Here is a 15,009-nt window from a genome sequence, read left to right on the forward strand (position 1 = left end):
TACCCTATATATAATATATATATATACATATGTATATATATTGTTTTCCCAATAAAAACCTGTAATAAAGTTTAATTTATAAATGAAGCACAGTAAGAGCTCAACAACTAGTAGTAAAATAAAACAATTATAGCAATATATTGAAACTATGACAGACAGATATGATAACTGAGATGGCAACTAAATGACTAACAGGCAGGTAGTATATACACTGGACAAAGCTATCATTCATGTTCTGGGAAAAATGAAGTGGAACAGTGCCATATTTTATTGTGCTATACAGTGTCATGGGATTTAAAATTTCTGAATTATTTATTTCTGAGATTTTTATTTAGTGTTTTCAGATCATGGTTGACCTTGGATAACCGTAACCATGAAAAGCAGAACTGTAGATAGGGGTGCTATTGAAATGGCTTTAAACGACTATACTAATTGCTACCATTACTATTTATTCATTTTCTATTGTTTCAGTCCTCTGCAGAGTCAGAGCAGGCAGGCAACTCTTCAGGATAAATACTCATATATAAAATATAAATCAGTCCCCATTGTGATCACCCTAAAAATTATGCCTTTGGGAAAAATCAATTTTTCCCTTATCACATGGTAGTAATATTTTTTTAATCTGGCTTCCATTAACATACAGTGTAGGGAATTATAATAACAGAAAGCTAAATGCATTGCTAGGTCATTTAGAAGCTATTTATCCACTGAATGAAACAGAATACAACACCCAATGTATTGCAGAGAAATGTTTAAGAAGATATGGAGAACACAGATGTCGATAGATGTCAGAGTGTTATAGTAGAAATCAAAGCACACTGCTGGGCATGGTGGCACACGCCTGGAATTCCAGTAACTCAGGAAACTGAGGCAGGAGGATTGTAAGCCATAAAAAAATGGCTGGGGATGTAGCTCAGAGATAAAATGCCCCATTTTCAATTCCCAGTACCAAAAAAAAAAAAAAACCACCAAATTTTATATACAGTATTGGGCATTTAGGCAAGAAGATAGCATTAAGATACGTTCTATTCTGATGAGATAAACAAGGACAGCATCTTGACCCAATGTCGGGAATCTTTTAGAATCCCCATCAAGCATGAATCAAGCATGATACAGTACTCATAGCTCAGGACTCTTCCTTTTGTCCCCTGGGAAGTTCTCCACACTTCCATCCCATCCCATCCAATCCTGCTGGCTTTTGTTGGATGAATCACAATCACAGTTCTACTGCATCCTGGAATACTTGCTTCAACACAGTCCTTGGGCTTTTGTTAAGTGACATCAGAAAATTTTGTACCTACAAAGGGTAGGTACATATCAGTCTGCCAGTGAAAAAGGGAAAGAGTATAAACAGAAATCTTTAACTTGGATTTGTCACAGATGGTAGTTGAGCTACAACTTGGGCTACTGAGACCATCTGCAAAAGGATTTTTAACCAAAATAGTCATCTTTATTGGAAATTTTTATATGTGTAAGTTTTGCTTCACTCAGACATTAAGAGATTTAATTGCTCTGTCCACTTTTAGCATAACTACAAAATTATAGGAAACAGAAACAGGCAAACCCAATGTCCAGGAACATATCTTGCATAGTATCCAGAATCACAGTGTCCGGTGGAGGACTCATAGGCTGGTAGGTGCTTTCTATTTCCCTTAGGCAAAAATAAGTAATACACAAAAAGCAGAAAACAAAAAATGGTGTGAGTAAAGCCCCAAACCAAAAGTCAGGAATCCAAGTTACTCACCATTTCTGAGTTTTCTCAGATCCGGCCTGTCCCCCCACCCAGGTTTTCTTACCATTACAGGTGGTTTACTTGGTAGAGAAAATTACTAGCTAATAACTTTATTCATTTAATTCTCAATGGGAGTCCTATCATATCAGAATCACATGGGGGCTTTTTCCAAAATATATACTCCTCCCAAATCTCAAGACTCAGATTTCTTCTTTTCACCCCAAATGTGGAAAATCAGTATTACTTAAAGCCTCTTTTATAAAAGGATGTCAAATCTCTTGTTTGCACTAAAGGAAAGAAAAAGAATTTTAGAAAGAAAGGAATTTAAAAAGTCTCCTCTAGACAACATTGGGAACAAAAAAAAGAAATATGACCTTATCCCTGTCCCAACTGAGAAGGCCAGAATATAAAGATAGATGGGTTAATTTGTAAAAGTTGGAACGTTAAGCATGGAAAGCCACAAGAGCACGTGCAGTAAAATATTTCGTCCAACCAGAAAGTACCTGAAAGGTCAATGTCACTGCCATCCCCAGTGAATGATTTTACGAGTTCAAGTATTTACTGCATCAAAGTGGTGCATTTTCTAGTTAACTCATTAGCCTGGATTACTTTATCTAACCTTAACACATGCCATCACCAGTGGAGGTTTGAAGGAAGCAGAACTAACCCTTTTGATAAACAGAAAGAATTGAGACTTGGTGACTTCATGTGAAGTTGTGACCAGAGACTCTAAGCAAAGAATACTCGGGGGAAAGAATTGCCATTTCCAAAGAGGGAGAAAATTTTATTTCAATATTATTGAATAGGCTATGCCTAACCAAATCATGGGATATTTACTGTACTTTATAAATTATTTTAATAGTATATACAGCATCAATTTATTTCAAATATTTCATGACACCAATGCTGCAAAAATATTATTTCAAAAACAAAAAACCTACATGTCATTGCTTTCAGAAATAAAAACATTTAGTTAATAGTTTTTAACTATTGCCTACACAAAGGATTATCAATGGAAAACTATAAGAAAGAGAAATCTGTTAAGAAATGAAAAAAATGATCAAATTTAAACCGCCTCTCAGGGTATTTCAGCTCTGCCAAGTTTTGATCTCCAGGAATACTATTGTAGAATAAATCCATGAGTCAAGAAAAATACAAAGGACAAACTCCCTCCTCAGTTCCCTTCATCACCCTCCTTCTCACAGCTGGAGGTCCAAGCCATCAGATCTTCCCAGGATGTTCAGTTCGGAGCCAGAGCCATGATATGTAACATCTTACCAGGGCTATATACACTGCAAGATAATTCTAAATGACTGTATGGCAAGACATTTAGAAAGGGCAGATGTTGGAGCAATATTGGGATCTGTTGTCCCAATTAGTGTCTGAAATACACTGTCTTATAAATCTGCTTTATAAAACATATAGTATGAACCATAAAGGTGTGGCCAGAAGCATCTTAATTTGTTTTAATGGGAGAACAGGATAAGGACTGTGACTTTACATGATTTAAATTTGTACTTACCTCTAATAAACCTCAGATGATTTATTCTGCCATAATGAATAAAAACAGTCATAAGATTTTCTAACCGATATCCCTTTCCCACACTAGCAACATATATACGCTTTTATGTGACTTCTTTCTCTTTAAAAATGCTGTTGAAGTGTTTATAGCTCTTCAGGATTACATGTTGAGCCAGGATTATAAATATGTATAAATATGCAGATACTCCACTGAATGTTCCTTATCTCATTTATATTTCCGAAATTGTATAAGATAACCTCTGTGCCTTTCAAAAACATCTTCTCACACCCCAGGGGGCAAATTACCTCTATTTTCATTTCCTTTAAAGTTATATCATTTTATAATTAAGAACTTATTGAAGCAGATTCTCCCCACGTGTATGCTACTCCCTGGGGAGTAATCTATGCAAAGGGAGTCTGTGACTTAATATCATATAAGCTAAAAACTGTACAATGGATACCTGGGATTTTTTTTTAAGTCAATTTTGTAATCATTTTAAATAATCCATTGTTTAAAAGGCTATCATTTTAAGAAATCCATAATACAAATAACTTATAGTATCATTCATTAGATTACTTTAAAATGACAAGATCTTTAATAAATAAATAATTTAAGGTCAAATAAAGAATTTATTATTAATAAAAATTATTAATAAAGAATAATTTCTTGTCCAAAAGCATTGGAAAAACCAGTTGATGATGATGATGATGGTGAAGATGATGATGATGATTAAGTTGTTTTATAGCTCTTTACTATTTACAAGGCACTTCCACATAAAATATTCATTCAATCCTCAAATATCTATGAAGTAGTAGTTAAGGCTTATATTTATAAACCAGAAAACATAAGATCATAGATTTTATCTTGGCAATGACCTCAATCATTAATAGATTAAGGACTGAAATTCTGGAGAACAGAACAGAATGATATCAAATCTCCTATCTTTCCCCCATCACAAAATCTTGAAAACAAATTCTAGGAAAACTAAAAGAAGCAGGAGCAAACAGAAATACTGAGTCTAATAAGTACTTTAGGAAATTGTCTCCTCTGATGTTTTTATCATTAGCTTTTTTATCTGTTGCTCTGCACTAATATAAGAATTCAAAATTGTGTTCTTACTTTGGTTTGTAAAAGGCATAGAATGGGTTACTAACCAAAGCATTAGGAAATGTGCCTAATTGGGGTTATCACTTCTCACCTCAACTGCAAAATATCATTGACAACCTGGATCCTCAGTTTTTTCTTATAGCATTGAAATTTTTTTGCTTTCTAAAATGATTTAAAGTTTATGTAATATATTCAATTTTGAAAACCTTAATGTGCTACTCTAAAGCTAAGTATTTTTTAAAGTAAAACAATAAAAAAGAGGGTTATGTCTTGCATTTATTTGTTTTGTGTATTTAAGAATGAAGAACTATAGAATGTATCCAAGCAGCAGATTTATGTACAAAGAATTTTGAAGTATATTTTACATAATTATTTTAAATTGGGATAGGAAATAGCAGAACTTCTTAGTGTGCGTAATTGTAACAACTCTTAGAATACTATCAGAGACAGAGGAATTACTATATTCTAGATAATCTCTATAAACATGACTTAAAATCATTTTTCTAAGAGAAAATGTATATATATGCATATATATACACACATACATACACACATATATGTACATATATATATGTATACATGTCCATACACACATACACTTCCCACAGACTTGCCTGCAAAACATCACACCAAATTGCACACATGCAAAATGGAAATCCCACGCTCCATCAAATCCCACAAACACCCCATTTTTGTCAAACCCAGGAAGCTGGAAGTCACCTGTGATTCTTGATCAATTTATGTCCTTTCTGTCATCATATAATCTGACATCTTCCCTTAAACCATCTTTGTTCTTGCTTCTTCCTCTCCATTTGTTCTGCCACTGATGTGACCTATGCTTCAGCTCCACACCCACTTTCGGAATGACCTTTATTTTGTCTGGTTAGCCTTCCACATTCACCTTTCTGAGTGCTTAAATTACCACTTTCATTATTTATCCATCTAGTTCCCTTCTTTGTTCCTTATGGCAAGTGGGATTAGGTAAAAACTCTACCCAACCCCAGGAACTCCAAAATCTGGCATCACCCCTCAATGCAACCACATTTCCCACATTTCCATTATAGCCAAATGCTATGATTTTTGAGACACAATCACCCCAGACCTCCAATCTTTTTTATTGAATGCTCTTTGCCTTTCCCTTTAGCCTGACCAAATTCCACATAATTTCCAATGAAACTATTTCAATTCCTATTAAATTCATTCTTAACATCAAGTAATTGACATTTTCTGATTTCTCCACATATTCACATTGTTTCACTAATTGCATTACTACAATTGTTACTTTATTTTTTCCTCTGTCATCAGCCTTCAGTATCCTAGTGGATAGATAGAACATGATCACTAAATGATCTGATTTCTTATTGGTATTTTCCAGAGTGAACATCCAGCCACATAATGGATAAAGCCACATATCCACACCCTAGTTTTACTTTCTTTACCTCTTTAAAATATTATTGAGATAGAGCCATGTGAAAGCTGCTCTCAGTTTCAAGAGGAAAATAAGAAGTCTAAAGTCATGGATTCAAGAGATTTTTGTTTTACTCTATTTTAAGGTCAAGTTTTAAAAGGAGACAACAGTGAAAACAAGACTTTAGAAAACTTCTGATCTCTGGTTATTTATTTATTTAGGTTGTTTAGTTATCCAAAGTACATGTATGAGGACACGAATTGGTGTGAGTATACTATATGTATACAACCAGAGATATGAAAACTTGAGCTCTATATATGTAATAAGAGTTGTCATGCATTCCGTTGTTATATATAAATTTAAAAAATAAAATAAGAAAAGCAAGCAGTGGCAAACAGATGCTGTAACACATAGAGAAAGACTATGAAGACTTTCAAATTGCAGTGGGTGACCTGCACGCTACCACTCCCACCCTGGGATCCTCAAACACAAACATTATGGCTGGGATAGGAGGAGAAAGAGATAAGAAGACCGAAAGAAAGAAACTGTGTAAACTCAAACTGTTTTCCCCTTTCAGCACAAATTGAAGTGATACCATGCAAAATTTGTGGCGATAAATCCTCTGGGATCCACTACGGAGTCATCACGTGTGAAGGCTGCAAGGTAGGAATGGTCCCTACTTTATTTGGTGCATGCTTCAGGCCCCTGTGCACCCTACTTAAAGAAGGGTGCTGATGGACACTCCTGTCTCCTCTGACTGGCTTGGGGGTGGGTGGATTGATTTTCTGTTCTTTCGCCTTTTTCTTGTTTTTGCCTATCTGGTCAGCAGATCCTTAGAAATGCATTCTTATTTGAAGGCTTGAATTAGTCACATTTACAGAGATAAATACAGAGTCTTAGTGTTTTAGCAGTCTTGTCCCCAGTGAACTCCAGAGCACTTATTAGTATATGTTAAAACTAAAGGATAAAATAAAGAGTGTAAGCTAATGGTATGTATTTATCTAACTGCTTAAGAAAGACAACATTGAGGTAACAGCCACAATATACATATGGCCATCCTTTACCTTCCAGAAAAGAAAAGAAACCTAGAAGCATGGGATGTTGGAAGTAACCAAATAATCCCCAAGTAAATTAAAAGTCACCTCCCCCAACTTCCACATTGTTCAGTGAGGTCCTTCCTGTTGGATAAACAATATCATATCCTTGATTAGTATCATTGATTCAGAGAGTAAAAAGCTGACCATAACACTAGTTTTTTTCAGTTAGTTCAGTATTCCTTCCCAGGACAGATTTCACCAACCCTTCTCAACAGCAAGTACATACCAGAGAGGAAATTCCTTCTAACACAAAAAGCTGGGAGAACAGTCAACCATGGCTTAATTTGAAGCAAGAGAAATTTGAAAATCAACAGTAACTTTTTCAAATCAATCCTTAGAAGGAAAGAGTGAGAGACTAAATAGCAAGGAGAAAGCAAAAAGTTCACAAGTGATTTTAAAGGGTCACATGTAACAAGAACCAATAAAACCCACCTACAATTTTGGGGTAAATGGCGATGTGCTGGCTTATTGACAAGAGCAATTATGTTTTTGATCAAAGATGTGAGCAAATGAAACCTTAATTTAAGGTCAGTGAACTGAATAAGATGTAATACAGTCATAGATTCAATCTTAAGAGACTTTCAAAAGTAAACAAGGTAAAACATACAGTAGCAATCAAATACTGATGCTGTGTGAAAAACTGACAGTGTCTTAATTAAGAGTCTCAAAAAGGATGATTCCTGCCATTGAAAACAGAGAGAAGCAAAGAAAAGAGGAACAAATGAGAATGGAAGAGAGAGGGAGATTAACATACTGATCTGCTTTAGAGATGATTAGTGATAATCCATATGTGAACATCATGAGATGTCCCTTGCATTCTGTTCCTCTACAGAGCTATAATTAAGAATTGCATGTTATCCACGTTAATGCAATTTTTTCAACTCATTAAGAAGAAACAATGTAGAAAAATTATAAGGTGGCATTTTTTTTACCCTCCTTAAGTTATTACTTTCTCTGGGCAGGAAGGCAAACTTTTCTTCATAAACACTAGTAATTTTGAAAACAGAAGAACCCTCTCCACTGAAGGCATTTCTACCAGTCTGTTGACTTGTTCTGCAATTTTAAGAGCTGCAGTCTAGTTTACATAATATCCACTAAAAAAATTTTTTTAAATCAAAGTCAAAATGAAAATATTCAGTGTTTCATTGGATAAGCCTTTTTTGGAAATTTTCTATTTTCAAAATATGGAGATATATTTATGTTAAGGAGAAAAACATTTTAAATAGTAACTTCTAAAAGCTTTAATTACTAGACAAATATAATCCAACAGGTCAACAGCCAGGAACAAGTGTTTAAGCTTCTGTCATCTTTTCTATTTAGAAGAAGAATCCACAATCAAGGAAATTATGCAGTTACTATGAAGTATACTCTGATGTTTTAGTTAAAAATGACTGAACACCACACTATTTTTATGGAAAATTTTTTCATGGAAAATCCACATTTTTAAATATACTACATTTTTCTCCAAATAGAAAACTCAAAAAATCTCATTTAGGATTAGATGTCAATATCATCATACTCAGAATTAACCTCTGAATTTTTATGATGCTGTTTTTGAGTAAACATAAACAACTTATTTAAAAATAATATCAGTTCAGCTCACACACCTACTCAATTCCTATTCATTCAATAAAATTTGAAACAGAATCTCTGTCTCATGTCATAAACCTCATTTGCAAAAATAAGCAACAGATAAGCAATAAATACCTCATAATTAATGTCAAATTGGCCTTAAATTAAGGCTTGTAACTTAAGGAAAATCTTTTCTTTGGACTCTTTTGCTCAGTAGCACTATAGTACCCAAAGATTAAAAACTGGAAATTCTTTCTTAAAAATGTAAATTTCAAGTCATCTTTAATCAGGTCTCATGTGCTGAGGTTATACTGTCTGACAGGCTCATGGTATATGAAGTACATCCTTTCAGTCCCTGGGATTTATCATGATCTCTGTTTTAAGGGGTTCTATAAATTCAATCGAACTGGACAATTTCATTCTGCTGTCACTCGTCCAGTAGATAAATAATGCACATGGAGATATGGAGATGAAACTAGTTTTTGTTGAATGACTTTGAGCTTAAACCTCACAACCAACTGAGACTATTTCTCTGAGAGATCCTTGGACACATGTCCATTCCTGAGGTTCCTGCAGTTTGGCCAAGTTTTCTTGACATTGCCAAACTGGGCCACACTGGAATCCAAGGCAAAAGGAAAATTGGTAAGATCAATCCTGTCTTTCTTTAAATTATTGGTAATTTTCTGCATTGATATTTATTTTCATACATTGAATTAAAATATTATTTTAATAACTACCAAATGTTTTTGGTGAACCATAACTTTCATAACCAAGGTGACTGCCACACTAGCTTCACCTAGTTCCAGCCCTGCTTCTCCTCCTGTGGAACACAGAAAGTATTTGACAGAAGTCAGAGGAACTTTTTCAAGCTTCTCAGCAAGATAGGCATTAAGCTTATTTCATTCCTGGGCTTTTTAAGTACTCCTCCCCCCAAAACATGATGCTGTTATCATTTCCTAAAATTTCTCTTGGTACATCTATTTTAGATCATCCTTTTGCTCGTGGCAATTGCACATTTGCTATTTTGCTGTAGGCAATTCAAAAATGATAAGGGAAACTGATTATGTAGGGGAGTGGATGGATAAACAACATTTCATATCTCTGGAGAAATGATTGTCTTCTTTCATAAGGTTTCCTTTTTTATTTTTATTTACTTTTTCCACATTTTTAATGGTGCATTGTAGTTGTACATACTGTTGGTATTTCTGGTTACATATTCATAAATGCACCCAAGATAACAATATAATTTGTCCAATATCACTCCCCAGCACCTCTCCCCTCCTTCCCCACCTCCTACTCTTTGGACCCTTTCCTCTACTGATCTTCCTCTGATTTTTAGGAAATCCACCCTGACCCTTCTTTAACTTTTTCCTCTCTAGCTTCCGCATAAGACAGAAAACATAGGACCCTTAACCTTCTGAATTTGACTTATTTCACTTAATATGTTGTTCTCTAGTTTTATCCATTTTTGGGCAAATGACATAATTTTTTTTCTTTATGGCTGAATAAAACTCCATTGTGTATATATACCACATTTTCTTTATCCATTCTTCCATCAATGGATACCTAGGGTGGTTCCATAATTTGGCTATTCTGTCAAAATGACTTTGACTTTGTGAATTGTGCTGCTATAAATGTAGGTGTGCATGTATCACTATAGTAAGATGCCTTTAATTCTTCAAGGTAAATACCGGAAAGTGGTATAGCTAGGTGATAAGATTCCATGCTTAGTCTTTCGAGAAGCCTCCATATGATTTCCATAGCAGTTGTACTAATTTATAGTCCCACCAACAGTGTTCCTTTTTCTCCACATCTTCTCCAGCATTTCTCAGTAAGGTTTTCTGTAAGATACTAAGGGAGAGTGGTAGGCAGAGAACTGAAAAATAATAATAAACTCAGCTGCAGATTTATTTAGAGGGATAGTATATGGTCCATGACATTTCATTTTGTACCAGAAGGACCCAAGCATACTTCTATGAAGACCCTTATATGCTATAACTTAAGGCTAAGCAGAAATCATTTGTTCAGTTTTTATTTATTGTTTATTTTCCTTTACTCAAGATGTGTTTTATTATAGGCAATATATCACTGGCTTAAAAAACAACTTTCCACATATGTTCTGACCACATTAATTTTTTTCCCCAATGAAGCCAAATGCATCTTAGAAACTAGGAAAACAGCACCGCATACTGAGCACACATTCCTCAGTGATGAAGCTGCCACCAGCACTCTAAGTTTCTCACCACCACTGAGTTTAGTACAAGCTCAGTCCTTGTCCCCATCAAGTATCATCATATTTGGTTTAGCAACAACACACTTCTTTGTTATTTTCCCTCATTGCTCTTTTTTAAATAATTTATTTTTATTAGTTCTAATCAGTTATACATGACAGTAGAAAGCTTTTCAATTTATTGTACACAAATGGAGCACAACTTTTCATTTCTCTGGTTGTACATGATATAGAGTCACACCACATGTGCAGTCATACATGTACCTAGGATGATGATGTTTGTCTCATTCTACCATCTTTCCTACCCTCTTGTCCCCTCCCCTTCTCTCTCTCCCCTTGGCCCAATAAAAGTTCCTCCATTCTCCGCATTCTGCCCCCCCCCCATTATGGGTGAGCATCCACTTATCAGAGAAAACATTTGGCCTTTGGTTTTGGGGGATTGGCTTCTTTCACTTAGCATGATCTTCTCCAACTCAATCCATTTACTTGCAAATGCCATGATTTTATTCTCTTTTAATGCTAAGTAATATTCCAGTGTGTGTGTGTGTGTGTGTGTGTGTGTGTATATATATATATATATTTCTTTATCCATTCATCTATTGAAGGACATCTAGATTGGTTCCACAGTTTAGCTATTGTGAATTGTGCTGCTATAAACATTGAGGTGACTCTGTACTATATAATATGCTGATTTTAAGTCCTTTAGGTATAGACCGAGGAGTAGATAGCTGGGTCAAACAGTGGTTCCATTCCAAGTTTTCTAAGAAATCTCCATACTGGTTTCAAATCAAGAATCAATAAATAGGATAGATTCAAACTAAAAAGCTTCTTCTCAGCAAAAGAAAAAAACAATGAGGTGAAGAGAAAGCCTACATTTTGGGAGCAAATTTTTGCCACATGCACGTCAGATAGAGCACTAATCCCCAGGATATATAAAGAAACTCAAAAAACTTAACACAAAAAAAACACACAACCTAATCAATAAATGGGCTCAGGAGCTGAAGAGACACTTCTCAGAAGAAGATATACAATAAATCAACAAATATATGAAAAAAATGTTCAATATCTCTAGTAACTAGAGAAATGCAAATCAAAACTACTCTAAGATTTCATCTCACTCCAGTCAGTATGGCAGATATCAAGAATACAAACAACAATAAGTGTTGGTGAGGATGTGGGGGGGAAAGGTATACTCATATATTGCTGGTATAAATTGGTCCCCAGTGCTCTTTGGGGGCAGACACTCTGTTGCCTTTGCAGAGGACAGCACAATTCATAAATATCTTTAGTACACATTCATTATGTGAATGAAGGAATGAATGATGCCTTCTTCTCTCTGCAGATAGCACATATTTTCTGCATAGAACATCTGTAAGCTATCCAAGGAGAAGTACCTAAATAATTTTTTAAAAAATACGCTCAGTTATGTTCAGTGTAGAAACTGTAGCAAGTGTATAAGTTAATGTTTCCCTTCTTTCTAAACCTGCTTCCCTCCCCTTTTGTTTTTCCCTCTAGGGATTCTTCAGGAGGAGCCAGCAGAACAATGCCTCTTACTCCTGCCCAAGGCAGAGAAACTGTTTAATTGACAGAACCAACAGAAACCGTTGCCAACACTGCCGACTGCAGAAGTGTCTTGCCCTAGGAATGTCGAGAGATGGTATGGTGACACCTTCCTATTTCTTACTTTGGGGTCTTCAAAGGAATGCCTCTTTAGAGGCTATGTGAGCCACTGGAAGGATTTAAATGTGGAAATTGGGAATAAGAAGAAAAGAAAACCCTAGTTCTGGAAGTGAATTAAGAAGTAAAGTAAGAACATATAAAATATACTATTGCCTCAAGAAATGAGAAGAAGGGGGAGGTTTTACTGTAGCTCATCCATCAGCCTGTGTTATTTAGGTTAAGTGAAAGCAACATAAGCATAGATGGAAAGTGACCATCCATCCAGGTTTACTTGTAAAGAGGGGTCTCCTGGCATGTGAGACTTTCAGAACTAAGACCAGAAAGTCCCTGGTAAACAGAAGCCATTGGTTCACTGGGGAGGTCTGCCTGGCACACAAGTTTCTTAGTGTACAGGTAGATTCTAAGGAGCAAAATATGCTTCTCTGAGAAGTTCAGAAGCTTGGATACCCAAATGAGCATCTGGACTATTCTGAGCCATGATGAAGATTGCAGAGGCTACAGCAGAAGTCCAAGTCTTACAAGGGCTGTGTAGGTGGCGTCCCACTTGGAGGAGTATGACGCAAGTGTGCGCTCCAACCAAACTGGGTGGCCTGGCTCCTAGGAACGAATTTCTTAGGTTAATGAAAGAGAACAAATAAAAAAAGATGAACAAAGAATTTCACCTAGTTTTTCTTATATTTTGGGCACTCACATGCATTCATTTTTTTTCCCTGCTGAGATTGGCCACAGCTTTCCTGTAGCAGATTATAAGTGTCCCTGAGCCCTGAGGCCATTCCTGTCCTGTGTCCACTGTATCCTGAAGGAGTGATTCAAAGCAAACACCTTGGGCTGGGATGTGGCTTGGTGGGAGAGCACTTGCCTAGCAGGGGCAGGGCCCTGGGTTTGATTCTCAGCCTTGGGGAAAAAATTAAAATTAAATCAAGCATGTAAATGTTTGCTAAATGACCTACTCACAGCACTTTCTTCTCAGACTACCTGTAGTTTGAGACATAGCCATTACTTCTGACACTTATTTTCTTGATGTGAATCACTCTAGATTCTGTGCCTATGGTCACATTCTCTCTAGTCAAGTTCAAATTCTCAGCAGATGGATTTAAAAAGTAAGAAATGTCCAAGTTTTAAAAAACATAGTCAGTTGGTATTCACTATCACTGAGTACATTCAGGTTTAATCAGTTATTAGATTTGTTTTTGTTGTTGTTGTTGTTTTTACCTTTTTTTCTAATTCCCAATGAATCTAAACTTGTGATGCACAAAAATATACCTGTAAGACAAATTTATCCAAAAAATATATTAAAAGAATCTGATCTTTAGCCCTTTAATTTCTAAGTTCCTTCTAAAGTTGCAGAAATCAAATTTTTCCTATTAACTAATTTTTTGTTATTTATTTTTCTGGGCTCACTAAGCACATAAATTTACTCCTAGGGTAAATTTATAGTACTATATATTTCTATAAAATGAAGGCAAATTAAGTGAATAGAGAGGGGTTAAATGGTATTCAGGATTTATTTAGTGAAAAGTCTACGGGAATTTGAGTTGATGAATTTGTACTTCATTTCTCCCATATGGAGGCAGGATATTAATCGATATCTTCTGAAACACCCATTAATAATTGTGCAAAGAGATAAGCCACTGGGTGTATTCATATGTTGTATTTCTTCCTACAATCAAGGAAGTCTGTCTTCTAAAAGCATGAGTCTTGTGAATCTGGAGAACAGAATCATGAACAAGAGATGGGTATATTTTCCAGGAAGAGTCAGCATTCTCAGTAAATCAGCTCAAAGTCTAGGAGATTGACTGAATCCCATGACCTAAAAGACAGGTCCTGGCAGGGTGAGGGTCATTTAATGGATGTAGCCTCAGTCTGTTCTCAAGGAGAAAAATCTCACTGCAGCACATATACCTCTAGGCAAGTAAAAGCAATATAGAGTCTAAGGATACTGGGGAGTAAGGACATGATCCACTTAATCCTCTGCCCACAGACATACAGGATCATCTTTAAAATGCCTCCTAAGTATGTCTTATGTCAAACCACTCATAAAGATAAATATTCAAGTGGTGGGAGTGGTGGTTGGGAATGCAAAGAGGAAGGGGCTCAAGAAGATGAGAGAGAGAGGAGAGAGAGAGAGAGAGAGATTCTAAGGATGAATAAAGCTTCCTTACTATGTCATATAGAGGAAGTTGGTCAGAATTAATTTTAAAGAGTTCCTTACACAAACAAAGAATACCAATATCAGGAGGCTGGCTAGGTTTTCTCTGTTGTTGATAAGTAATGCCCAGTATGTACTTTTAAGGAATTTCCAAAGAAAGCCATGCATAATGGCACACACCTGTGATTCTAGCTACTCTGGAGACTGTGGACAAGGATTGAAAGTTGGAGGCCAGCCTTAGCAACTAGGCTAAACCCTGTCTCAAAATAAAATTGAATTTTTCAAAAAGGATTTCAAAAGCCCCGAAGTTATGGTTGGTTTGCTATGTCTAGTCAGAATGAGAGATGGAGTTTCTACTGCCACTAATTGATTATACTACCATTTACTGACTAAGCAAATATTTTTAAAGTACCTTAGCAGTAATACCTAAGTCAAGGTACAATGTCCTCACAGCTGACTCCTTTCTACAACCCCCTACCATTCCTCAGAGATAAAGTGACATTTTCATTTCA

At 35.6% G+C, this 15,009-nt stretch overlaps 1 protein-coding gene across 1 annotated transcript in view; it reads left to right on the plus strand.

The window, feature by feature from the left end:
• The window catches only part of Rorb (RAR related orphan receptor B), a 66,495-nt gene that overhangs the window by 6,561 nt on the left and 44,925 nt on the right, over positions 1-15,009 (plus strand). The window contains exons 3-4 of the mRNA XM_048806782.1: positions 6,280-6,432; positions 12,184-12,325. Coding sequence (XP_048662739.1) covers positions 6,280-6,432; positions 12,184-12,325 — 295 coding nt within the window. The remainder of the gene's footprint in view (positions 1-6,279; positions 6,433-12,183; positions 12,326-15,009) is intronic.

Source organism: Marmota marmota, unplaced genomic scaffold (genome assembly GCF_001458135.2).
Source record: "Marmota marmota marmota unplaced genomic scaffold, marMar, whole genome shotgun sequence".
NCBI classification, from domain to species: Eukaryota; Metazoa; Chordata; class Mammalia; order Rodentia; family Sciuridae; genus Marmota; species Marmota marmota.